Here is a 26,371-nt window from a genome sequence, read left to right as displayed (position 1 = left end):
GTCTATGTTTATGTTTGTAACCTTATTTCTGTTGTGAAGAATGTAATAATTATAAAAAATAGTTACATACTTATCACACATCAAAATGTTATATTATTTAAATTTCTTCTTGCTGCTGGAGACACAACAAGTGGAATAATGCAACTATTAACTTGAAAAAATAATATAAACAATTAAGAGTGAGGTGAAAATCTCCTGATTTATTCTAATATTTGTATGTTTCCCGTTGTCTCCCTGCAGGATATCATACCGTTCATTGACAAGTACTGGGAGTGCATGACAACCCGTCAGAGACCGGGGAAGCTCACCTGGCCCAACAACATCGTAAAAACCATGGTAACGTTGTGATGTTAGAAACAAATCAGAACATGCAGCTTTGAATCGTTCACATGAACACAAGTCTGTTTTTCTACAGTAAATGCAGTATTAGTACACTATAGAAATACTCTATAAGGGAGTTAAGGAAGTAAAAATACTAAATATTTAGCATCAAATTATACTTAAAGTACCAAAAATAAAAGGACCAAAACGACCGATACGTCGACTATTCGACTAGGAAGAGGGAGCCTTACTTCGTCTTTAATAATACAGAATAATTAGTTTGTTAATTATATTTTGTTTTATTAATGTGCAACTAAAGTTTTTTAAAAGAAAGTTTTCAAAAAGTGCAAAATCTCAAATGTAGTGGAGTAGAAGTGTGAAGTAGCATTAAAAAGCAAAAATATAGCTCAAATAATGTAAAGTACCTCAAAATTTTACTTAAAGTACAGTTTTTCAGTAAATGTCCTTTGTGACTTCCAACCACTCATTATTACTGTTATTTTATAGTAATAGTCTTGTCAAACTTGTGCTTATTTTCCAGAGCAAAGAGCGAGATGTGTTCCTGGTGAAGGAACACCCCGACCCCGGCAGTAAAGACCCCGAAGAGGAGTACCCCAAGTTTGGCCTGTTGGACCAGGTATTAACCAATCAGAATGTAGGAAGAGGAAGAATGTTTTTATTTGTGGATAAAGTCTGATTTGAGTTTGTGTTTGTCTTCTGTAGGACCTGGGAACCATTGGACCCTCGTATGATTCACAGAAACAGACCACTGCTGCTCCCACGGCTGGAGGACTGAATGGTAAGAAAGTAAAACACATTTTACTTATAACTCAAAACAAAACTCTCAAGAGCAACTTAAACGCAGAAAATTGAACTTTCTCTCAAACAAAACAATAACAGCAGATGTGGTGAAGCAGCGTGGGATCATGGGAGTTGTTGTCTTCTATGGAGTGGTTAGGATTCCTTTAGTGTGTTTATGTTTCAGGTGGTTTTTACCACAGAGGTCTCCTCCTCTGATTGAAACACTGAATTAAAGCAGATTCACGTTAAAAATCTGTTTCTTTCACGCTGTTTGGAGGACACAGGACGTCCTTGAGAAAGACGTCTGATGCTAATGTTAGCTTAGCTTGTTTCTCTGATGACTTAAGATCCAAACATCTGATGCTAACGTTAGCTCAGCTTGTTTCTCTGATGACTTAACATCCAGATGTTCAGGAGGTTTGTACCTGAGCCAAATTATCCCCAGAGGTTTCCACCTTTCCAAAACAAAGAGACCAGATGATTTAAACGGGTAAAAACACAGAATATAAATCAGTTATAAGCTCCGATAATTTAAGATCCAGACGTCCAAGCCTAAAATCCTTCATCCTGTAAAATATAGAGTACAAAAAAACACCAAGATCTAAAAAGTGTGGCTTAAACTGGATAAAAACTTCTGGCAAAAAAACACAATGCTCATATGAGGCCATTGAAAGGCGAACAAATGAAACGCACCTCGTTTAAAACTACAGATTTCTCTGGTTTGAAATATTGTTGTAAACATTTGGGATAATGTCAGCACAAAACTTAGTTACATATATATAAAATATACTATATATGTAACTAAGTTTTGTGCTGACATTATATATATATATATATATTAGACATTTAAATGCCGAGAAGTTGCATATTCAAACCTTAACATGTGGTGACCATGGCGATCTTGTTCATTGTTCTTCCAGGTGGATCTTCGTTCTCAGGTGAATATTTAGTGTTTTGGCATCTGGAGCTGATCTGTTTTTGTGTCTTGTAACCCTCTGGATAGAAGTTGGCCCTGAGGTTCTTCAATAAGCATCTTGTGGACTTATTGAGGAACCTCAGGATCCCCTCCCTCGTCTGCTCTCTGCTTGTGTTTGGTTCCCCCCCTTTTGTCCTCCTACCCCAAAGCTTTGCTCCCTTTGATGGGTGAACAAACCCTCCTCGTCTCTGGCTTGCTGCTAACGGGCTCTGAAAAAACATATCCTCACTGAAATGACTCTGGTTCTCATAACCAAAACATGTGTTAGAGCAGAGTGCCATTTTCTGATTTGCCATTGGCTGTCATCTAATGCTAATAAGCGTCGTTGTCGCTCTTTTTTTCTGCTCGATTTGTAATTGTTGTTTTCAGACCATTAGCCTCAAACAACGGTTATTATATTAAACAAAATAATAAAAATAATGAGATGGAGGAGGGAGGTTAAAAACTCTTTCTGGGTTTAAAGTTTTAAATTTAAGAGAGAAAAAACACCTATATTTACATGAAAAAAAACTTTGAATATTCTCCAAGATTATAAAGTCACAAAGTTACGAGAAAAAAACTCTTAAAATGTGGATTTTTCTGTCAAGGAACAACATCACTTCACTTTGAAAGCTTGGATCGACCTCAGCACACCACAGATGAATATACACACATGCAGTCGATGACCAGATCAACTTATACTTGGAATCGTATTTATCAATAAGGAGATACTCCTGAAGTAATTTTTTACTTTTTCTTTTCTTTTACTAAAAACAACCTAAACATGCCGTCGTGGCCTCAAACTCAATTATTCTGCTTACATTTTCTGTTTATTTTATTAGATCAAATTTAAAGTGCTAAAACAGTTCTGAGGTTTCACTATGTCTTGATGGTGTTTTTGAAGATAAAGCACAGTGTTAATGCATTTAATTAAACACTATCTTTATAATGTGCCACATCCGTAGCTCAACCTTTAGTTCAATATCTGAAGACTGTGGCTCAGATGGAACTACTTCCTTTTTCACCTTTTTAATATGTTTTGTTGAATATATTCACGTGTTAATTAATATAGTTGACTTTATATGGTTTTACATAAAAACAGAGAAACAGATACCTTAATTAGTCATTAGCCTTAATTAAAAATGTGAAATTAAAGTGTTTTTCTGGCTTGGCTGTTGTGAAAGGAATAACTATACAATGTTTCATTTTCCATCCAAGCGGCTTTATTCCTGGAAGGAAGAAGTAGAGAATCTGAGGCTGATGGCGTTTTGAAAAATGCCATGTGAACTAATTCCTGCCTTTTTTGTGCCTGCTGTTTTCCCCGTGTTCACCAAACGCTCAATAACCTGCTTCCACTTTGTGTGCAATTATTTGTGTGAGTGTGTGTGTGTTTGTGTATTTCTTTATGTTCTAGAGTGTAATCTGACTTTTGTTGTCTTGAAGGTGCTTTGGCTCCTGGACCCGGAAAAGGACGAGGGGCCAAACGTAAACAACAGCAGCAACAGGAGGGAGCTGCAGCCGGAGCCACTAAGAGAACCAGAAGGTAAAATAACTGTATAGAAACACACACACACACACACACACACACACACACACACACACACACACACACACACACACACACACACACACAAACAAATCTAACGTGTCCTCCTCTTCCTCCCTTTATCACAGCGACCCCCTGTTCTCGGCTCAGCGCCTGCCTCCTCACGGTTACCCTCTGGAGCACCCCTTTAATAAAGACGGGTACCGCTACATCCTGGCAGAACCGGACCCTCACGCTCCGGACCCGGATAAACTGGAGCTGGACTGTTGGGCCGGCAAACCAATACCTGGTGATCTGTACAGGGCCTGTCTGTACGAGAGGGTGCTGCTGGCTCTACACGACAGAGGTACTGCAAAGTCAAAATACATGTCTGGGAAATCATAACCAGTTATAAGCAAGGAGGGTTTGTTGCGTTTAGCTTTATGTATAATTGTTTTTACAATTTCTTTCCTCACTTTTATAATACTTACGCTGTGTTCACACCAAACGCCAAGTATACAAACCCAAGAAAAACAAAATCCCCTTGGAGACAACTAAGTATATCTTATTGTTAATCTTATTTCAAAACTGACATTTTCTCTTGTTGCAGCGCCGCAGCTGAAGATCTCTGACGACCGTCTGACGGTGACCGGCGAGAAGGGCTACTCCATGGTGCGAGCCTCCCACGGTATCCGGAAGGGCTCCTGGTACTTTGAGGTCACTGTGGAGGAAATGCCTCCAGATACGGCGGCCAGACTCGGCTGGTCTCAGCCACTCGGTCAGTGGTGCTTCTCTGTTATGAAAACCTCTTTATATTAAGGAATAATATCAGGAAGAAACCTTTGGTTCCGATGAGTGAAGTCAAAGCTTCATGTGTTAAAGCTGCATTCTCTCTCCTGTCCACCAGGGGGCGACTCCTCTGGTTGAATAGAAGTCTATGAGAAAATGACTCTACTTCTCTCTTGATTTATTCCCTCAGTAAACATTGTAAACATGAGTTTATGGTCTCAATCTCTAGTTTCAAGTCTTCTTCAATACAGCATGATGTTCATTTAGTAAATGATGCTCCATTTACAGTCAAACAGACCATAAAGCAGGGGATGCTTTAGGGCGTATGTCACTTCTCCACATTACAAATATGTCTTTAATGTGTCCTAATCACCTCAGGAATCATGTGGGGACAAAATAAATTGGTCACATTACATTATTTAATTTATAACCATAAATCCTAAACATTTCTAGTAAAAAAATACATTTTCATTTCATTAAAAATATCGTTAATTGAGAGCTTTCAGGCTGAAAACTTTGACATCCTATGTTCTAAAGTATAAAGAGGGCTTCATAAGAATAATCCTTTAAACATCTTTGCCTTTTTCTTCCTGTAGGCAACCTGCAGGCGCCTCTGGGTTACGACAAGTTCAGCTACTCGTGGCGCAGCAAGAAGGGCACTCGGTTCCACCAGTCGATAGGGAAGCATTACTCCTCTGGTTACACTCAGGGAGACACGCTGGGCTTCTTCATAGAGCTGCCGGATGCCACGGAGACGGCCAAGGCTCTGCCGGACACGTACAAGGACAAGGTAACACCTGAGACGCTATTCTTGTTCCCAAAGACAACATTTTTAGCAAAGGCGTTTCCATAAACAAGCTAGTGCATTAACTCTTTGTGCAATTGAGGAAGTTTTGTATATTTCACCTTTTGCCATGCAGCTTTTCTAATGCAAGACTTCCAAAAACATGCATGAAAGTGCTTTAATGGAAACCTGCAAAACACGTGTTTATGTACATCTCAAATCTGCTCTCTTTTCAGGCGCTAATTAAGTTCAAGAGCTACCTGTACTTTGAGGAAAAGGACTACGTCGACAAAGCAGAGAAAAGCCTGAAGTCCATGAGCTCCAGCAGGGTGAGAATTCCTCGTTTAAACGTTCTACATCCCTGGCACTGTGTTTGCTGCTGTTAACTGGTGGATCCTGTTTTGTTTTTCTCCAGATGATATTCTTTAAAAACGGCGTGAGCCAAGGTGTAGCCTTTGAAAACCTGTTTGAAGGCATGTACTTCCCCGCCATCTCTCTCTACAAGAGCTGCACGGTCAGTAAGCCTGTTGTGTGAAGGTTTTTTCCCTGCTTTCTTAGGCTACATCCACACTACTACGTTTCCATTTCAAAATGCATAACTTTTGCTACGTTTACACTGAGTGTCCACACAATCCGGAGGTTTAAGGCTACGAAAGCGGAGGAGTTTTTGTTGGAGTTGACAGGCAGAACCCCATAAGTTTGGAAACGATGATGTAGAAACTAGCGTTTAGCTGCTTGATTGGGTCTTCGCAGTCACAATGTGTCCTTCCCTGATAAGTCACGCCCCTATCACATGACCCTTTTCTTGAATAAACCAAACAGCCAGGTCTACCAGTGATTCGTTTCAACATGGATAACAGATTGCAAGCGTTACTGGCCTTGTGGTCTATGCTAGCAGCTGCTGTGCAGTTAAATTCTGCTTTTTTATAATTCTGCTACTGCCGACAATCGGAGGAAGCTAGCTGTTGTCCGAGAAATTAGCAAGCAATTTCTCAGCCCCATGGAGCGGACGTCTGAAGTCACCGTTTGCGGCTTTGAGGATGGTAAAACAGAGGACTTTCCTTTTCTTAATAATGCTTATTTTGTTCTTCACAACGTATGTGTAGTTCACAAAGAAACTGTAAACAAACAAAAGCATAAATGCCCTCCGGTATGACAGGGGTTTATTGACCCATAATCTAGTAAAAGTTAGATTTGTAAGTGTTCATTTTAAAGTATATTTGATGCGTGTGAGAGAGAGATTTCCATGATATTTGTCTGTGTGAGTATGAAGAAGAAGATTAGAGAGTAAGATGTTAAGTATCAAGCACGACCTTTTACTATCAAAGTACGATAATACTCTGTCGTATTTTCTCTAACTAAGTAACCAATCAACTTCCTGTTTACTCCACCACTCGCATGCCCAGTGTACGTGAATGGTCATGTGATATTGGTTTTCAGGCGTGTTATTATGGACAGAAATCATTTCTGAAAACGATGCTGAAACACCTGTGTGGACAAAGATCATTTTAGGAAACATATTTGTGTGAATGTAGCATAGTTGTTTCTTTGTGTGCTAAACTTTACCCTCTATCTTCAGGTTTCAGTCAACTTTGGACCACATTTCAGACACCCTCCAAAAGACCTCAAGTACCAGCCGGTGAGAGCTTCTTTTAAACAACCACATCTTTTACAAAACCGCTGTCCACTGAGCCGTCGTTTCATTAATCCATCTGTCGTTGTTGTTCTTTTTTCTTCCTCCATCTCAGATGAGTGACATGGGCTCTGGAGCTGTGATCGAACACACGCTGGCCGACATGTTGTTCCACGTGGAGACGGATGTAGACGGACGACGCAGCCCCCCGTGGGAAGGTTGAACAGGGCCGTGAATTCAGTACGCACACCCCCCCTTTAAATGTCCAAACATTGTCTCACCTAAAGACAACGGTAACATAAAAAAGCACGACACGCTGCAGTCAACATGTGGCTCAGAGAAGGCCTGTCTGATTTCATTAGTTTTGCAAGACAGGAAGTTAAAAGCTAATAAAGATGATTACAGCGAGCTTGATGGCGGCTCATCATCGTTTGTTATTGAGCCATCAATAGACGTCCCCTCTGAACATTTGACGACTAAATCAACCTTTTCTTTAAAATATGTATGTTTTAAAGTTAATGTCTCACTGGTTTATCAGAGTTTAGTCTTTTTGCTAATTGTATTTGTTTTATTATGTGTGTCAGTTATTTACTGTTTTATACTCTGGGTTAAATAAATAAAAAATGCTACATGGAGAAAGTTGAGTTCTTTCATGAATTCTGGATTTGACGTTAAATGAGTTGTTCTTGACCTTTTTGGCTTTTGAGCATTTAGAATGGAGTAGAGCTGCAACTAACGATTATTTTTAATAAGTGATCAATCTGTAGATTATTTTCTCAGTTTGTTCCATAAAATTTCAGAATATATTGAAGTCCAAAGTGACTTCTTTGAAAGTCTTGTTTTGTCTGACCAGCAATCCAAAACCAAAATGTATTTAAATAGAAATTAAAAATATTCACATTTAGAGCAAAATGTAAAACCAAAACATTTTTGCATTTAAAAATATTTGAGAATTAATCAGGTACAAAATATTTTCAAAGATTATTTTCTAGTTTCTGCTCAATACTCGGCCGTCTGTCTCGAGGATTAACTGATTAGATTTTGGTGCCCAAAGGTCACTGTGGCCTCACAAGACACATTTTATGGCCATAGCTCAAGAATTCAAATGTCCTAAACAGGAAGCAACCTTCGGTTCTGAATAGTGAAGTCAAAGCTTCGTGAATGAATATCGTCTGATAATAATCGCTGGACGATCGAACGTAGCACCCAATATTTCATGAGAAATAAAGAAAAATGATCTGAACCACCACACATAAAAAATAATCTTGTTTATTCAGCCGTTTGGGCCAAAACAATGCTACTGGTGAGATTTAGTTTTCCTGTCATGAACAAGCTTCATACTGTGCTACTTGTATCAAAATTCATTAACAATTCTTCATCTCTTTTTTTACTAAGCACTGCTGGTGAAAGTGAAGCAGTGAGGAAAAGGAGAACAATACAAACACAAAAAAACATAAAAAAAATGCTGTGATTTACACGCAAGAACAGATTGTTGCTGCTCCACTGGATGTGTTAGGTGTCTTTATAGCTGTCTGTCTCTCTGTCTGTCTGTCTGTCTCTCTGTCTCTCTGTCTGTCTGTCTGTCTGTCTGTCTGTCTGTCTGTCTGTCTGTCTGTCTGTCTGTCTGTCTGTCTGTCTGTCTGTCTGTCTGTCTGTCTGTCTGTCTGTCTGTCTGTCTGTCTGTCTGTCTGTCTCTCTCTGTCTGTCTGTCTGTCTGTCTCTGTCTGTCTGTCTGTCTGTCTGTCTGTCTGTCTGTCTGTCTGTCTCTCTGTCTGTCTGTCTGTCTGTCTGTCTGTCTCTGTCTGTCTGTCTGTCTGTCTGTCTGTCTGTCTGTCTGTCTCTGTCTCTGTCTGTCTGTCTCTCTCTGTCTGTCTGTCTGTCTGTCTGTCTGTCTGTCTGTCTGTCTGTCTGTCTCTCTGTCTGTCTGTCTGTCTCTGTCTGTCTGTCTGTCTGTCTGTCTGTCTGTCTCTCTGTCTCTGTCTGTCTGTCTGTCTGTCTCTGTCTGTCTGTCTGTCTCTCTGTCTCTCTGTCTCTCTGTCTGTCTGTCTCTCTGTCTCTCTGTCTCTGCCTGTCTGTCTGCTGCGTCGTCCTCAGAGCGTCGAGCTCACCAGTCCTGACTTCGTGTAGGTTTCATTGGAAAGCAATCCATGTTTGCTTTCATCTGACGGATCTGGAGTGTGCTGTTAGAGGAAAGAAGTATTCAACCTTCAGATAAAACACAAACAGTAGAACAGTGATGAAATGTACTTATACTCAAGTACTGTGCTGAAATACTGTGCTGAGGTACCAAGTTGAGGTACTTTAGGATTTCTATTTTCTAATTTATACTTCTCCACTACATCTCAGAGGTACATATTGTACTTTTTACTGTACTACATCTCAGAGGTACATATTGTACTTTTTACTGTACTACATCTCAGAGGTACATATTGTACTTTTTACTACATTTGTCTGTCAGTTTTAGTTTCTTCTCAGGTGACAGTTTTTCATCCCCTTCCTGTCCAGGTAAAACCTCGTATCTCCAGATTTGTAGACATTGAATCTTTGTGATACACTGAAGGATGAAGTGTTTCCTTTGTGTTGAGAAAATCCTCCTACTTCTTCAGATGAATAAACTCTTTAAAAAGCCTCTTGGATCAGCTGGAAAATGTTTGTTCTTTTTAGAGATACGAGGTTCTCACAGGAACATGTGATGATCTTATAGAATATGATGATCTTATAGAATATGAAGCATTGATGGAGATTAAACCAGACAACAGGATATAAAGGAGTTAACATGAAACATACACATTAATGCAGCAGAAACATCAGATAGAATAGGAAAACATTTTACTAATGAATCAATACTTTTACTCTAACTAAGGTTTTGAATGCAGGACTTGTGCTTGTGGTGGAGTATATTCACACTGTGGTAGATTAGTGCTTTTACTGCAGTAGTAAAAACTTACGTTTCTGCGGAAGAATCGGTCCAGCAGGCTACGTTTGGGGATCTCGGGGATCTGGGACCAGTCGAGATCGGGAGATCGAGATCCCTCCGGGCCAAACACATTGAGCTCCCTGAAACATCCCGTCTCGATCATCTGCAGAGGAGGAGGAGGAGGAGGAGGGTGAGGTTTGTAGATTCTTGACGGACATCATGATGTAACGTAGATATGACTGTACCTCATTCTGCCATGTTATAGGGATGCTTCCTGTGTTGAACTTGGAGTAGAAGTCGTTGTCTTTCTGGCCCAGAATGACTCCCTTCACTGTGGAGAACTCCTCAATGTCCTGCACGTCGCTGCAGTACACCAGTCTGGGCTGCAGGAGGAAAAACACACCACACCAAACAGTAAGCACAGACAGAAACTCAGTTCCTCGTTCTTCTTATTTGTCAAATAACAACATTTGATGGTGTAAAGTAACAGAACATTTACTGGTAAACTGTTCGTACCTCAGAGAAAATTCTAAATACGAGAAAATTGGTGAATGTCCTTTGGGGTGCTATAGAGGATTTGAATATGTTCAATATCTCATGTATTTTTTTATTCCATATTCAAAATAACACTATTTGGATTTCTGTAATGGGCGTTTAATAACAATTCAGATGTAGTGTAATTAACCCCCCAAAATTTGTAACGTGACTATGCTGATGATGACATACTGTAAATTCCTATTTGTGAATGACTTTTTGGCCAACATTTAATCCAAATTTGTTCATGATTATACAGAAGGTACGAAGAGCAACTAGTACGAAGAGATTCGTTCTTAAGTGGCTAGTTCTCCTGAATCATTGGAACTACCCGCTTAAGAACGAATCTCTTCGTACGACTTTGTTCGCTCATGAGAGTTTTTAAGCGGGACATCTTGCCCCAGTTTTCCCTTCTTCTGTATTTTTACTTTGTAACAGAGTATGTTTAATCTGTCCGCGTGGGATTATGTAACGGGATAGAGCACAACAGTTAATATACACATGTACAGGGACATTATTTGTGTCTAAACCATGTTTTAGTTGGATAAATAATCAGTGCACTTGCATCTGGTTTGAATGGAGGCTTGACGAGTCCGGCCTCCAGCATCCTGAAGTTGATTTTTCTGAAGAAAGGATGCGACTGAACTTCTCTGCCCCCTGAAATCCCGCAACCCAACCTCTCTTTTGGGTCCTTGTTGAGCAGCTGCAACACAGGAAAATAAAAACTGTTAGGATTCTTGAGAAGACGAACTTTGAGTTTGATCCGGTTTCTGGACTCACCGAGGAGCAGAGGTCTTTCAGCTGTTTGCTGAAGTTTTTGCCATAATCAAGCTCTTCATTTTGGATCCTTCGCTCCATCTCGGGGGCTTTAGGATGCTCTCCTCGCTGCCGGAACGGAGGCTGCCCCGCCGTCATCTCGTAAATCAGGCAGCCGAGGCCCCACCAGTCAACGCTCATCCCGTAATGCTTGTGGCCGATCACTTCGGGAGCTGAAACAAGGATGCAAAAATCAATAAACTCTGCTGCTGCTGCAGTTTGTGATGTTGATACACGTTTCCTGTTGAATGTGGTTAATGGAGGTTTTAATCACAACTAAACACCACAGATTTAATATTTATTTATATTTTATTTATTAGTTAACAGAGACAAAAAATGCTTCATACTTCATTGCCTTTGCAAATTTAATGTAAATTGCTTATAAATCTGAAACTAATCTCATGTTACAGAACTGGTCCTTTGGAGTGCTGTAGGGGATTTTAGTATTTTCTATTTCTGCGGTATTTTTTACTCCCCCATATTCAAAATAAGAATATTTTGATTTTGGTAATTAGAGTTTTATAACGATTCAGAGGCGGTGTCATTAACCCCAAAAATTGGCAACATCACTTTGCTGATGATGACATACTGTACATTCCTATTTATGAATGACGTTTTGGCCAACAATCTTTCTAATTTTCTTTAAAAAATGTATCTGAGAAAACAGGTAAAAAACAACTGGTGTAAAGGTGATTTTGTTTGTTTGCGAAGTGTTTGTTGTTGTAATACTCATTTTAGCCACTACAGGGAGATTTGTACCACTTCCATAATGTTCTAAAAAGGACGAAAGGCATTTATATTCAGTTAATTAATGACATTAAACACGGGGTTACCAGAGAAAGCGTGAAGACGTAAGAAAAAAAGGTAAACATAGAGGACGGCACATGTATTTAGCCTGGTATATTAAATTTACTCGAAAACAGAAGGAATTAAAGCTGGAACATAAAAACACATGGAATTCTTATCATTATTATTCATCAAACATTTCTTTTACATTTTTTATTAAAGCTGTTTTCCACAAAAACGAATAAATAGATTATTAAATTATTCATATGAAATAAAACCCCGCAATTGTACATAACACTATATGAAGTTGTTATGGTGACGATTGTTCCAGCGATTGACCCTTTCGTATTTACACCATTTCGAGCCCTCACGGCCTCTCACACTGACACGATTTCGAGTGTTCAGGGTTTAGGGCTTCAGGGGGACATTTGGGATCTGGTCTTGGTCCTCTGAACATCAGTACTGTGAGGCACATACATACCCATGTATCCCAGCGTTCCCACCATGCCTCGCACCACACTCCCTTCAGACAACCTCACAGCCAGGCCCAGGTCAGAGATGCGGATGTGTCCTTGAGGGAACAAATACCAAAGAAAGAATCTGCTGTTATTATGATGTACTTTCCATTTTGCTCAATCAATTACTTAAATTCCCTTCCCATTCGGCTCCCCTGACGTGCAAAGCAGGAGTTGTTGTTGTTGTTGGAACGAATACAATAACCGTGTGACAACTTCTAACCTGTAATTTTAAATAATAAAAAGGTAAAACAAAAGGTAGTCAAAGATCTTCAAACATGTTGCCAAGAATGAAGGAACAGGTGCAGAGTGTTTCTGGAAATAGACACCACACCTGATTCTCAGAGGCCTTTCACTTCCTCAACCCGCCTTTGTTTGAACCCATGTCAAAATACCGTCAACACGATCGTCTGGCTCAACTCGAAACTGTTATCATGAGATCATTCAGACTATTTTTCCAGAGCTAAAAATAGCCGAGCTAAAAGGAGGCTGACGTCAAAAACATTTCATCATGTTCTGTCTCTGGAGTTTGGAATGTGATCTTCTCGTAGGTTATAATTGGGTTAGTTGCTGAACAAACAAACAGGAGGTGATTACTCACCGTTGTCATCCATCAGAATGTTTTCTGGTTTCAGATCCCTGGAAGATTAAAAAAACAGCATTAATTCAGAGATGGGACTTAATGTATTGATAATAATCATAACTAATAAAGTACTGTACAAATGTGAGGTACTACCCACTACATCTGTATTTATTAGACAACTTTAGTTACTTTAAAAATCAAGATGTTTATGAAATATGACGTGTTCTTATAAATTAAACATCTTGGCAGTAAAGTAAAGCTGAAAAGTTAAGTCAATTAAAATCAAACTAATGTTAAACTATTTGGATGTTTATTATATTTTTCATTTAAAATCAAGATTAAATAATGTTAAATTATTAGTAATAATGTTAAAATTGTTAATGTTTTAGTAATAATGTAAATAATGGTAATGTTTAAGTAATAATGTTAATCATGTTAATGTATTAGTAATGTTACTTATATTAATGCATAGTAATAAGTTAATCATTTTAATATATGAATGTTAATATTAGTAGTGTGAATGTATTTGTAATAATGGTAATAATGGTAATACATGAGTAATACTGTTGATAACATTAATGTATTTGGTAGTAATGTTAATAATGTTGATGTAACAGTAACAATGTTAACAATGCTAATGCATTAGTAAAAATTTAAATTATGTTAATGTATTGCTAATAATGTTAATACTATTAATGTATTAGTAATTATGTTAATACTGTTAATTTATTAGTTCTTATGTTGAAGTTTGGACAAAAGAAATATGGGTAATTGTGACGACATTTCTCTCTATTTTGACTATTTTTTACAAACAAAACAATGAATCAATTAATCATCAGATTAATCCATAATGAAAATAATCATTAATTAATAGTTAAAAATGAGCTCCAACTCAACCAACTACAACAATAAAATCCTGCTTTTACATTAATGCATGATGAATAATAATGAAATAAATTAACATTTTAAATGAACACTTATACTTAACTGAAGCATCTCAATACTTCCTTCACCACTGTTTTAAAGGCAAAAAACCCCACTGACCTATATAATATTGAGTTCTGGTGGAGGTGGATTAAACCACAGCAGACTTCTGCAGCGTAGAAGCGAGCTCTGGCTTTGTCCAGGCCGGGCTCTCCGATGTTGTGAATGTGAAACTTCAAGTCCCCGCCGTTCATCATGGTCAGAACCATACAGAGGGCGTGCTTGGTCTCGTAGGCGTACACCAGATTCACCTAAATGGAGAACGAGGAAGTGCACGTTAAGTTGTAGATCTGTTCAAAAACTATGAGACTGGATATATTTGATATAATGTTTGTTATTGTCAACAAATCCTCTAAAAAGACTCTAAAGCAAAGACATGTTAGTCCATCTCTAAATAGGTTCTGATTTCCTGTCTGTGGCCCTAAGCTCATTGTGACTCAAGACTTAAATCTTTAAATTTATCTTCTAAAATAGGAAATAGTGCATTTTTTGGGGGACTACTTTTAGCGGTGGATTAATCCACATTTGGTGCACTGGTTAGTATTTGTGGCACACTGTATTAGGAATTGGAGTCAAAATAAAACAGTGTTGTTTATACGACTTCATAAAATGGCTTAAATCTGTATATTCCGTTTGTTGACTATAGAAAAATACTTATTTTTTTGCTTTCTTAAAACAATGGAAAAGCTTAAGTATTAAACAAAAAGCATAACTGTGCAAGTCTCACCACAAATCTGCTGTCCAGCCCTTCCAGGATCTGTTTCTCGTTGAGAGCCATGGCTTCTCCTTTCCTCTTCTTCACATGAGTCTTCTCCAGCTTTTTGCAGGCGTACATCACTCCCGTGGCTCGCACCTGACAAGCCCACACCTGGGAAACCAAAACAGAACCAATCAAAGGACGAATTAAGATGGTGGCGCATGACTTAGTGTCACACTTCCATAAAGTCGGAGCACTTTTGAGATACGGAATGAAATAGAATTTGTTTATTATTAAGTATTAGTGGAGCACAGGCAGAAACCTCTGGTTCTGCTGAGTGAAGCCAAAGCTTCATGTGTTAAAGCTGCATTCTCTCTCCTGTCCACCAGGGGGCGACTCCTCTGGTTGTATAGAAGTCTATGAGAAAATGACTCTACTTCTCTCTTGATTTATTCCCTCAGTAAACATTGTAAACATGAGTTTATGGTCTCAATCTCTAGTTTCAAGTCTTCTTCAATACAGCATGATGTTCATTTAGTAAATGATGCTCCATTTAGAGTCAAACAGACCATAAAGCAGGGGATGCTTTAGGGCGGGGCTACACACTGATTGACAGGTCGACACCAGAGACGTATACGGCGTCTCTACGTCACTCCTCCTCAGTCCTAATATGGTCACTTCCTGTTCACATTTTGCAAAGAAAAACCATGGCGTCGGTCGTAATCCAAGATTGCGACGACGAAATCGGCAAACGCGGGTCTTCATAACTGCAGACCACAAACCAAAGGGTGACGTCACGATAACTACATCCACTACAATCTATGGTCGAGCTCCTAAAACACTGGTTCCCACATTTCCCATAATGCAACTAAAAAGCATCTTATTGGTAGACCTTCTCTGATTGGTAAATGCCCTCATCTTTTAAAATCCACCTGCCCTGTCTTTGGTGTAGACTGTTGGTTTTAGAATTTGTTCACCTCAAACTCGAGATATCTAAGTGACATCACTGGAGTAGCTTTTCTTGACATTGTGGCCTTGACTTGACAACACTTCTACAGATGATACCTTAAATAACACAGGCTGAATATTACTCCTTGAATGACCTTTGTCATGCAGATTTGGTGGAATGCCGCTTCAGAGTTATTTTCAGCATTTTTATCAGATGGTTGCAAGAGAGAGATATAAAAGGCATCTTTGGATTTCAGAGACGGTGTTGATTTACAGAAAGGAATGCTTTAATGCCAGACTCGTTCCTTCCACTTCCTCAAACTGCTTTTTCCACTGCTTGAAGATACCACCGACCCTCTGATTGGAGAACTACCTTGCTCTCCACTACGCCACAGCCGCCCCAGTCCAGGTCCCAAACAACCTAAGCCAAGTCCTGATGCGCCCTTTCTGAGTCCTCTAACAGTTTGCCAGAATTTCCTTGTCGGCCTACTGAAAGTCCTTCACCATCGTCTTCCTGAACAAGTACCATATCCGTGTTTTTGCTCTGGGCGATGGCTGCAGCCAATCTGGCCAACCGGTATGCGTCTGCAGTTTCTGGAGACCCATGGCCCCGACAAAGCCTGAAAGGCCTCCTTCTTCAACATTACAGCCCCTGGGTTCAGATCAACAGGCCGTTCCTCGCAATCACCCCCTTACAGGTTCTCCATCGTTGTCCTTGTGAGCGTTGGAGTCCCCAGTCGGCCTCCTCTCCAGAACACCACCCAAAGACTCCAAGGAGGTTGCATAGAGGCGACCCTCTTGTTCACCCAGTGAGAACTCCCAACACAGGGGCGCTAAGCCGGGGGTTGAACTCCAGACAAAAGGTGAAGTCCAGCCCCTCTCCAGGAGTTTGGTTCCAGAACCAGTGCTATGATTTGAGGGGATTCTGCTCCACCTCCCACATCAGCCCCGGTTCGACAATCTGCTATGCAAGGGGGTCTGCCCAGCTCACAATGCACCTGACCCTCTAGCCTATCCTTGCGAGCGGTGGGACCCCTGGGAGGCCGTGCCCAGCCGAGCATCATGTGTCAAGATCTGCCCGCCGGATGCTCCCTGGTGAGCTCCCTTGCCCAGGTCCGGCTCCAGAAAGAGGACTACTACCCCTCACTGATACTACTACTCATGAGGTGCTAAAACTCCTTTCTGCCCAATTCATACAGGATCGTTGAATCGCTCTTGATCAGACCCGTCCCCGAGACCACTTTGCCTTTTGGAGACCCTACCAGGAGCTAACGCCCCCGACAGCACAGCTCCCAAGGGTCAAACAAACTCCTCCACCACGTTAAGGTAGTAATTCCTTTTTTTGTGTTCTTAGATCGACAGATAATGTTGTTGATCCTTTAGTACATATAGGTAGACGTGTTTTTGTTTTGCTTCACTTTTCTGGTCGAGCATAACCAGATCGTCAGAATTTCAACACCATCCTCTTCTTGCATAGCTACTTAGCACATGGGAGAAGTTCGCAGACTGATTCTGGAAAAACATGCTGCTCTTGAGTTGTTCAATGACATTTTTTAAAGCTGTGAGTATCAAAAATAGAAACTTCCCCTCCTTTTTCAATCTGTTGTGGGTCAATGTAGAAACATATGTTAAAAACCTCACAAATAAAACCAAAATGATCTGATTCCATGAGAGGTAAATGACAGAGAAATATCAGGGGATGTGTCTTACCTCTCCAAACCCTCCTTTCCCCAGAAGTCTGTACTGTCTAAACATCTGCTTGGTGATGGGCTGCCTTGAGGAGAAACACAGGTTGTTGTTTTCATTCTGAATTGATCCGTTTCAACAAAAAAAACAAAAAACTGAGTTTAATGTGGGACAGAGTCAGCAGTGAGCGTAGCGGAGTGTTTTAAGTACAAGCAGATAAACCAGATAACCAACCAACCGCCACACATTGTCTTTTATTTCCTTGTTTCAGGACACACACATAAACACAAACACACACACACACTGACCTCTCCAGCATCTTCCACTGTAGGAAACGGTCAAAGAACATGCTGTCCTGGTACTGGTTGAAGGGCTCTCCACTGAGGTATTCATGTAGGTCTCTAAGACACCAAACAGAGAGGTTGGTTTTCTAAAAACAAATATATATTCACACATATGTAAACAGAGAAGGTCATGTGTGGACTTACTCCCTGCAGTCGTGGAAGACGTCCATGCAGGGATCCAGCATCAGACTCTGGATGCAGCTCTGTTCATGCTTCTGCACGACGGACACATGCTGATTGGACTGAGGAGACAAAAAGAGGGTGTGTGAAAAAAATGTAACAGGAATATTTGTTTATAAAGTATGTTTTCTGTGTTGTCGTCAGACCTCACTCCAGAGGAATCTCTGAATGATGCTGATCCCGAAGTCACTCCTCTCCTCATCCGACTTTGTCTCAAAGGCGTCCTAAAGGAGACGAAGAGGAAACAATTTCAGCTTCAGCTCCAAGATGTTCTTGATAGATAGTTGTTACCACGTCACTGACATTTTAGCAGCGATCGTTGATGTTCGAAAATTATAGATCTGACTTAATATCAAAGATATCTGACCCCAAAAGTTGTTTGGGGATGTCTGTCCAACATCATTTTCCCTCTTCTTTTCATTCCTTCTACAAACAAATGTTGGTCATCTGCAAACTTCTTCATAGTTCTTGTATCATCAAAAACTTGAGTAAATGTTTAAATACACTGATGATGCTGTCCTCACCTCCGATTTTCTCCTGGATATATATATTAAATGAATTATTGAACACTACAAATAGTTTTTTATAATTTAACTAAACTTGCAGCTGTCTTTATGTTGCATATATTTCCTCCTTTTTTTTTAGTTATTCCATAAATGTTTTAGACGGTGCAAAAACAAAAATACCCAGCTTGCACTACCCACTCAGATCAGTGTGACAGAACTTAATTAAAAAAGCTTTTCCTGCACTGCAACGATGTACGTAGTTGCACAATTTCTGGACTTTTTTCTCCCACATTCAAAACTCTGCGTTGCCATGATTTCACTTCATAAAATACAGCATTTTTGCATGTTTGAACAGTCACAGATAGAGTTCACGTGAGCAGGCATTAGTCTAAAATGTGCTCTTTCTAAATGTTTATGCTCCACGGTTTAAAGGTGTACCAGAGCATCCTGGAGGGAGATGTAGGTCAGCAGGTCGGGTTGACTCCGACAGAAGAGCTGAAACAGTTTCTTCCCGATGGGCTGCTTCACACACAGACTGTGGTAGTCTCTCTCTGATGGAGAAACAACACACGATGGGAACTCATGCAACAAACCCACAACATGTATGGACTGATGAAGCACACACACACACACACACACACACACACACACACACACACACACACACACACACACACACACACACACACACACACACACACACACACACACACACACACCTATGTCCAAGTCCACACAGTGACTTATGTGAGGGAGGCGGAGCATGTTTTTCCATTTCAAGCTTTTGCCTTTCCCGCCTCCACCTGCAGAAAATCAAAACATGATTTTTTAGGCCCTACAACTCAAGAGTGACACGTCTGTCATCCACAGTGTGTCATCAGCGGACATGCGCAGTGCAGCTCCATGCATGCCTAGCCCGTCAGGTTTCAGACAATAGAGTGCTCCACTACAGTGAATGAAGTATTTATAGCAGCGGAACAGGTAAGCAAAGCCTGTGGGACCGCATTGCTCTGCACACTTACTTTCAAAATTAGTTTACCAAGAAAAAGGTATATGCACAGAACATTCTTGTGGTGCTTTCAGGGGTGAATTTAATGCTTCACTTTGACGACAAATAACATGATTCTGTTATTAAATGTTGAACAGAAATGTTAAGGACAAGTGAAGGTAAATGACTGTAATGTAATGTAATGTAATGAAGGCAGCATTGGATCGGATTGATAAAAATCCTTATCAGTGTCGTCATATCTCATCCTTCAACACCTTGTTGTTTAGGAAGTCACCGTCATCAGCTCAACCAACCAAAACAAGCTGGAGACACCTGAGGTCCCGACAGAGAGTGTGCCATAAAGAGTGAAACAAAAGTCTGTAAATATGTCTAAAAACGTATTTATCTAAAACTAAATGCACCAGGTGTTAAAACCAGCCTCTTGTTTGATCTAATATAAATATATACAAGATCATTTTACATAAAAAAAACATGTATTTTCTGGTCATCATGAGAAAATAAGTTTTACAAACATTCTTGGACTTAGAAAAACACATTTCACTTACCTTCTCTGGCTTTAATAAGCGTATTATTTGCCATAATGCTTTCAATCTCCATGTTGGAATGAGTGTTTCCCGGTTTATTTGTCCCAGAGCTGCAGTCTAATCCGGTATTTGTGCACAGACTTTAATAAAATAAAAATAAAGAGTAATTAACAGCCACATAAATGCATATCGACAGTCCAGTTGGTTGGGTTAAGGTAATGAGGTGTGTCTGTGCTGCTGCGGTCTAACCTCGTCCCTGTCACTCACTGATGAATGGAGGTGCAGACACTTTCTGGTGCCACAGCGTTCTTCAACTTAAAACACTCCCTCAGTTCAGAGGCGGGACAAACAGATCAATTATCTGAGGCACGAGCTCCCATCAGCTGAGACTCAATACAGAGTTTAAGGTCATATAAAGGATGCATAATTCATTTAAAACAAAATGCACTGGAGGGATGGATTTATGTGCAGGTCATCAAATGTTGATTTTCCAGAGTTGGATGAAGTGCTCTGGTCTTTTACTGAATAAAGTGACTGTGAGGAGCCTTTATCTGGTCCTGATCCAGTCTCAGTTTAGTCCTGATCCTCTATAGACCTCCATCAGTAAACGAGACCATCAGAGAGAAGATCGTCTGTTTCTATAAAGTTATTCTTAAAGCTCGTCATCGGAGCCACCGGGTCGGATTCTGGAGAAACCAGATGAAATCATGAAGGTTCACCAGGAACTCCTTCAGTAAATGAAACTATAACACCAGTACTACAGTGTATAAATACTCTGTTATAAGAAAAAGTCCTGCATTGAAACGCTTGCATATGTAAAAATACAAAAGTAAAAGCATCAAAATAGACTTAAATTACCTTAAAGGACTCATTATGCAGACTATTATGTATAATATTAATGTAAAATAATTATTGATGCGTTAGACATCATCATTTATTGGTTGATATGTTTTGTTTTGATAACCAGAAACTGCAGAGTAACAAATTATCAAATAATGTTATGTTTTAGAAGTATGAAGTAGCATAAAATAGAAATACTATTGTATTTCTATAAGTAAAGCAGTAGTATCTCAAATTTAGTTTCCTCTACTGAGATTACATTTAATTATTGAATAAAGTGTTTGACATACATTTTTGTTTAATACTTATATAGTGTAGCATAAGAGAGTTGAAGAGTTTATATCCGATGTAATGAGACTGACTAATGTATCATATTATTATGTTTTCTTTTGACTTTACAGGTAATGTACTGTAAAACAGCAGTTCTCAGCCTTGATATCACATTTTATTTTGTGAAATGTTGAGGAGATTAAGATGACCCCCAAAAATATATTTTTTAGTTTAGTCTAACTATTTGGCAGTACGTCTGCGGGCCACTAGATGGCGCAGTGGTTCAGAACAGCTGCTGTTAGGAGTTCCTTTCAGTTGTTTCTTTTTTTTGGGACAAGGATGACAGAATTCAAGTTATTTTCTAGCTTGAATCTAGAGCTATAAAGATTAAAACCCAAGTTTGAAGTTCTGAGGTCTTCATCTCATATAAATAGCAAGACTTAAAGGTCTGATGTCAAGACAAGATTTAGAGAAACCGTTAACATTTTTATTACCAGCAGGGTGCACTATTGTAATAGTCTTATGTTCTTCTTGTTCTGTGAGTTAAACGCTGCTATCAGAGTTCTATCAAGAACCAGGAGAACTGAATACATAAGTTCTGTTCTTAGATATTGACACTGGCTTTTTAACGTGCTGCATTTTACAAACAAGAAACACATTTTTTGAATAGTTTTTAAGGAAACAGCAGAAACCAGCTCAGTTAAGTAGAAACTGTGATTTGCATGTGAAAAACATTCAATGGTTGATTGTCTGCAGGGAGATGGGAAGCCTTGATCACACCATCGGTTTCTCTTTCATGAGGGAGAATTTGAATGGCAACAGAGAACACCACCAACAAATCAGCCGATCACTTCTGTGTTGAATAACGGAAGTCAGAGAAGAACCTGACATTCTGTTTCTTTGTGTGGAGGCTTCCAGTCTGAAAGAAGTTCTCTGTCACATTTAGGATCCGTGTCAAACTGGTAGATTAACCACGTTAATGGTTCAGTTTCCTCGCAGCGCTTTAAAACAAAGCTCCTCCTGTCTGCTCCGAGCTCCGACCCAAACACACAACACAAGAGATCTGTGAGAGAGGGAACGTTAATTAGCTCTTGTTTAAAAACAGAACCTGAAAGATGAAAATATATATTTGAGGCTTTTTTTGTATCTTAAATTCACCCTTTATCTATTTAGAAAAGTATTTCCATTTTCTGATTTCTTTATTCTTCTCCTCCACTACATCTTAAATGTAAATATTGTACTTTTAACTGTACTACATCTCAGAGGTAGATATTGCACTTTTTACTCTACTGTACCCTTTATTTATTTAGATAAGTATTTCCATTTTCTGATACTTAATTTTCTCCTCCACTACATCTTAAATGTAAATATTGTACTTTTTACTGTACTACATCTCAGAGGTAGATATTGTACTTCTTACTCCACTACAAGTATAGTTTGAGTTTAATACTTTTGTACTTTTACTGGTAAGATTTTGTCATGTACTACTTTTACTAAAGTACTTTCCCCTCCACTGTTATCAAAGTTATTACAATTCCTCTTGAGGGAAACACGAATGTCTGAACCAAATTTCATGGCACTCTATCCAATAGTTGAGATATTTCTCTAAAAATAACAAATGTCAACTCCTCGTGGCGCCGGATAAAAAGACAGATCCTCATTAGTCATCAGGATTCATCAACTTTTCAAAAGTGTCCTGGACAAGAAAAGACAACAATAAGTAACAGACTTACAACATAAAGAGTGTCACAAAATCTTATTTTTTATTAGAATAAATAAATGACACCTTTAAGAAAACCTATATGAGTAGTTGCATGATGAATCTTGTAATGGCAAATTTAGGTTTTAGTTATACTGTGGGAATTCTATTGTTTTAGTTATACTGTGGGAATTCTATTTGTGTATGTTTGAAGATATCATATCCACAGGCCAGGTGTAGGGAGGTGTTTACTCTCCTTTTCCCAGGCGCCAGTAGCCTTGATCGCCCCACTTGTTTTGTCCTTTATATTCAGAGTGTGAAGCCTTTCTCTTCAGTGCATTACTTTGCAGGCTTGCCAGAACATACTTTGTTGTGTTCTGTGTGATCCTGTAAACCTGCCTCTTTCTTATAAGAAATAAAATATCACAAAGACACTCTTTTTCATCTGATTGTTATTTCAACGCTCACTTCGGACTCATCCCAGTCAGTATTAGTATAGTATTATTTGTTTCCAAAACAATCTGCAGGCTCAAAAGATGATTAAACATGAGATGAGACAGAAAAATTGATATTTGTTGCACTAAATTATGCATTTCTTACTCAAAAGTTTCCTTTTTTAATGAAAAATGTAATTATTTCACCTCTTCCAGCCTCTAAACATCTTTGGAATGGTTGAACAATCTTAAAACCCACATCCTGTGATGAGAAGTCACACGCAGATATTGCTTCATTTAAATGGCTCGCGTGTCAAAAACAAGAAAATGATCAAACGACTCTGACACCTGACCTTTTTCTACTTTCTTATTGGTCCTTCACTTTCAAAGTCTTTGTAAACCTAAAACTTGTGGGAACTGTTAAACATACATGATGTTTATGATGTTTATGATGCATGTGTGTTCAGAAAACATGCTTTTGGAGCTCCAGGTATTTTAGGAAATTGAAAGTGTTTTTTGTCGTGTGTGAAATGTGAAGAAAATCAGCCTCACTCTCAGAAAAGTGACAGAAAATCACCTGATGAAAAGCGTTCTTTAATGCAACGAAACATATACATCAGATCAGAATCGCATGATGCACAAGAGGAAGCTCAGGGCTTTTTATGGTTTGAACTTCCTTTTTGTTTAACACCACCATCAGCATTTAGGAAGGAAGGCATGTGAGGAAAATCTCTGTTCAGTGTGATATGTCGCAGGAGCACAATTCTGTCTTTTTAAGGCCTGTGCTGGTCTGAGGGACAGAGATTTCACAGAGCAGTCAGATGAGGGTCTGTGGTGGGCTGCTGCTCTGTGGGCCTATGTGTCTTTAATCACTATGAAGCGATCATGTGTACGCTCAGTAAGAGAGGAACTCTTCATCACCCAAATCCACCAAATCCATGAATAAAGATATGGGAGGCATTAAATGTCATCTGTGGTTCAGCATTTTGAACTTCTATTTCCCGGAGCCACAGAGGCACATTTTACCCGACAGAGAAGAAGGTTTGGCGTGACCAGAAAGGACGTCCAGAGTTCCTAATTATACATCCAATTAGCAACGATTACGACGGCACAACGTGATCACTTCATACTCAGACTGCAGTCGGCAGGTCCACCACTGGGGTCCAGACTGAAATAGTAGAATCATTTATTGTCACGCAGGGAAATTTGTCTTTGGCTTCAAGTCGCTGCATCGACCAACACGCACAGATCATAGAATATATACACTCATTCATAAACATGCTTAAATTCACAGGTTGAGTGTGAGACGGTAGCTCTTTAAAATAATAATTAAAGGTAATAAAAGACAATACATTTGAATATTAAAAAACAGGTGTAATCAAACCAGATGATCAACTCACAATATTTAATTATAATAACTCTATTTATATAGCACGTTTAAAAACTGAGTTTACAAAGTGCTTTGACAGGCAAAGTAAAGCAAAAGCGAAGCAATTTAACAATAGAAAGCTCAACATCCAGGCCAAAAAAAAGCTAAACAAACTAGGGTCAAATTAAATGTAATAACACTGTTAGAAAGAGTTTACAATAGATTAAACAATAAAACCAACCAATACAATAAGATCGACCCAATTTTAATTTTTTTAAAGATTGTATAAAATAAATTAGAATTAAATTAAATTAAATTAAATTAAAAGACAAAATCACATAAAAGCCAATACAATCATATCATAAAATACCACTTCTAGTTGCTATTACATCTATTTAATGGATTGAAATGGAATGAATTAATTGTTGTGCAGATTAAGTCAATATAACGCCCGCAGATTGTCATGTTCTTTCTTCCCAGAATTGACATACCACACATAAAAAGGATCAAACCTTCTCCTACACGCTTGCTGCCTCACCGGTAGATGTCACCAAACCCTACACACTGCATCTTTAAGAAAAAGTACATACGTATACCCCAAGGATCAATAGTCTTATGTTCACCTATTCTGCAAAGTGATGAGTAACTTTTAAGTCATCAAATAAATGTATACTAGTAGAAAGTACTAGTTTACTAGAAGTATAAAGCAGTAGTACCACAGTGTACAATCACTCTGTTACAAGTACAAGTCCTGTATTCAAAAGCATGACCAAAAGTAAAAGTAGCAGAATAATCTATATTTATTATATTATTGTATTACAGTCTTTGGTCCATTTATGTGTTCATCACCTAAATGTTGCAGCTGGTTAAATTGAGCTATTTTAATTAATGTATATACTGCTGAGTAGCTTAATCTGATAATACTTCATATAAAGTGGAGTAAAGAGTAAAAGCTACAGTATGATAATACTGACTGTAGACTGCCGTTTACTGCTCATACGTAGACCTAAATGTTAGCATGCTAACACACTAAACCAAGATGGTGAACGTGGTAAAAATCATATTTACATTATTATTAACATGCTGACGTTAGCATTTAGCCAAAGCACAACATGACTGTAGACTCTCAGTCTAGTTCATCTCAATGTGACTTTGTAATTTGTAGCTTAAATTATTCATTTAACAACAAATAAAAAATGTGATTTCGTAAACGTGCAGTTATGGCATTCACTCTAAATGACCTCCTCAGTGTGCCTCTCCAGACTCTGACCCTTTGATGACAAACAAATAGATACAATAATAATTCATTTGGCTCTGCACACCTTGAAGACCTTGTGTTCTTCTCTTCAACAATGAATCATGCAGACTGTCAACAAACATGGAGTCAGTTCTGACCTCAATCTTTCATTTACGGATATGAAATCACACCTGTTTCCTCCACTTCCTCACATCTCCAAAATGAAGCACCTCCTGTCCCGAGCTGTCCTTGAAGAACTCGTCCACGCCCGCTGTCTCAGTTTCTTCTGCTGTATCTTCTTCCTCTTCCTCTTCCTCTTCAGTGTTTACTGAGTCCTTTCCCCTGATTGTGCTCGTTGGAATCGCACCTGAGCAACATTGTTCAAAGAAATCTTTTTTCCACATCATCTTGAACACCTCATATCAATTATAACATACTAATACTTTCTTACTTGTTGCACTGCTTTTACTAGGTCAGAAGAAACCACAATACTGTAATAAACCTGATTACGACAGGACATATTTAAAAAAAAACAACAACTGGTTTATATGCAGATGATCAATAATTGTTCAACATTTTGGGAAATTAGCTTATTTGCGTTCTTGCCGAGAGTTAGATGAAAAGATTGATACCAAACTTCCATATCTGTCTGTTAATTAGAAGCTACAGTCAGCAACTGTTCAGC

At 38.9% G+C, this 26,371-nt stretch overlaps 1 protein-coding gene and 1 pseudogene across 2 annotated transcripts in view; one reads left to right on the top strand and one right to left on the bottom strand.

Annotated features, from left to right (window-relative positions):
- ash2l (ash2 like, histone lysine methyltransferase complex subunit) overlaps window positions 1–7,438 on the top strand; it is a 10,229-nt gene extending 2,791 nt beyond the window's left edge. The window contains exons 6-17 of one of the 2 annotated variants that reach the window (XM_054612577.1): window positions 241–336; window positions 863–958; window positions 1,045–1,120; window positions 2,043–2,060; window positions 3,521–3,620; window positions 3,752–3,969; window positions 4,213–4,380; window positions 4,988–5,181; window positions 5,412–5,504; window positions 5,591–5,689; window positions 6,755–6,814; window positions 6,924–7,438. In XM_054612577.1, coding sequence (XP_054468552.1) covers window positions 241–336; window positions 863–958; window positions 1,045–1,120; window positions 2,043–2,060; window positions 3,521–3,620; window positions 3,752–3,969; window positions 4,213–4,380; window positions 4,988–5,181; window positions 5,412–5,504; window positions 5,591–5,689; window positions 6,755–6,814; window positions 6,924–7,031 — 1,326 coding nt within the window. In that variant the 3' untranslated portion in view covers window positions 7,032–7,438. The remainder of the gene's footprint in view (window positions 1–240; window positions 337–862; window positions 959–1,044; window positions 1,121–2,042; window positions 2,061–3,520; window positions 3,621–3,751; window positions 3,970–4,212; window positions 4,381–4,987; window positions 5,182–5,411; window positions 5,505–5,590; window positions 5,690–6,754; window positions 6,815–6,923) is intronic. The other variant, XM_054612578.1, reaches the window with a different exon arrangement.
- A 1,460-nt stretch (window positions 7,439–8,898) lies between these two features.
- LOC129102366 (G protein-coupled receptor kinase 5-like) lies at window positions 8,899–19,910 on the bottom strand (annotated as a pseudogene).
- Between the last annotated feature and the right edge of the window lie 6,461 nt (window positions 19,911–26,371).

Source organism: Anoplopoma fimbria, chromosome 14, assembly GCF_027596085.1.
Source record: "Anoplopoma fimbria isolate UVic2021 breed Golden Eagle Sablefish chromosome 14, Afim_UVic_2022, whole genome shotgun sequence".
NCBI lineage: Eukaryota > Metazoa > Chordata > Actinopteri > Perciformes > Anoplopomatidae > Anoplopoma > Anoplopoma fimbria.
The sequence above is the reverse complement of the archived record's forward strand: the minus strand, read 5'-3'. Positions and strand labels throughout refer to the sequence as shown.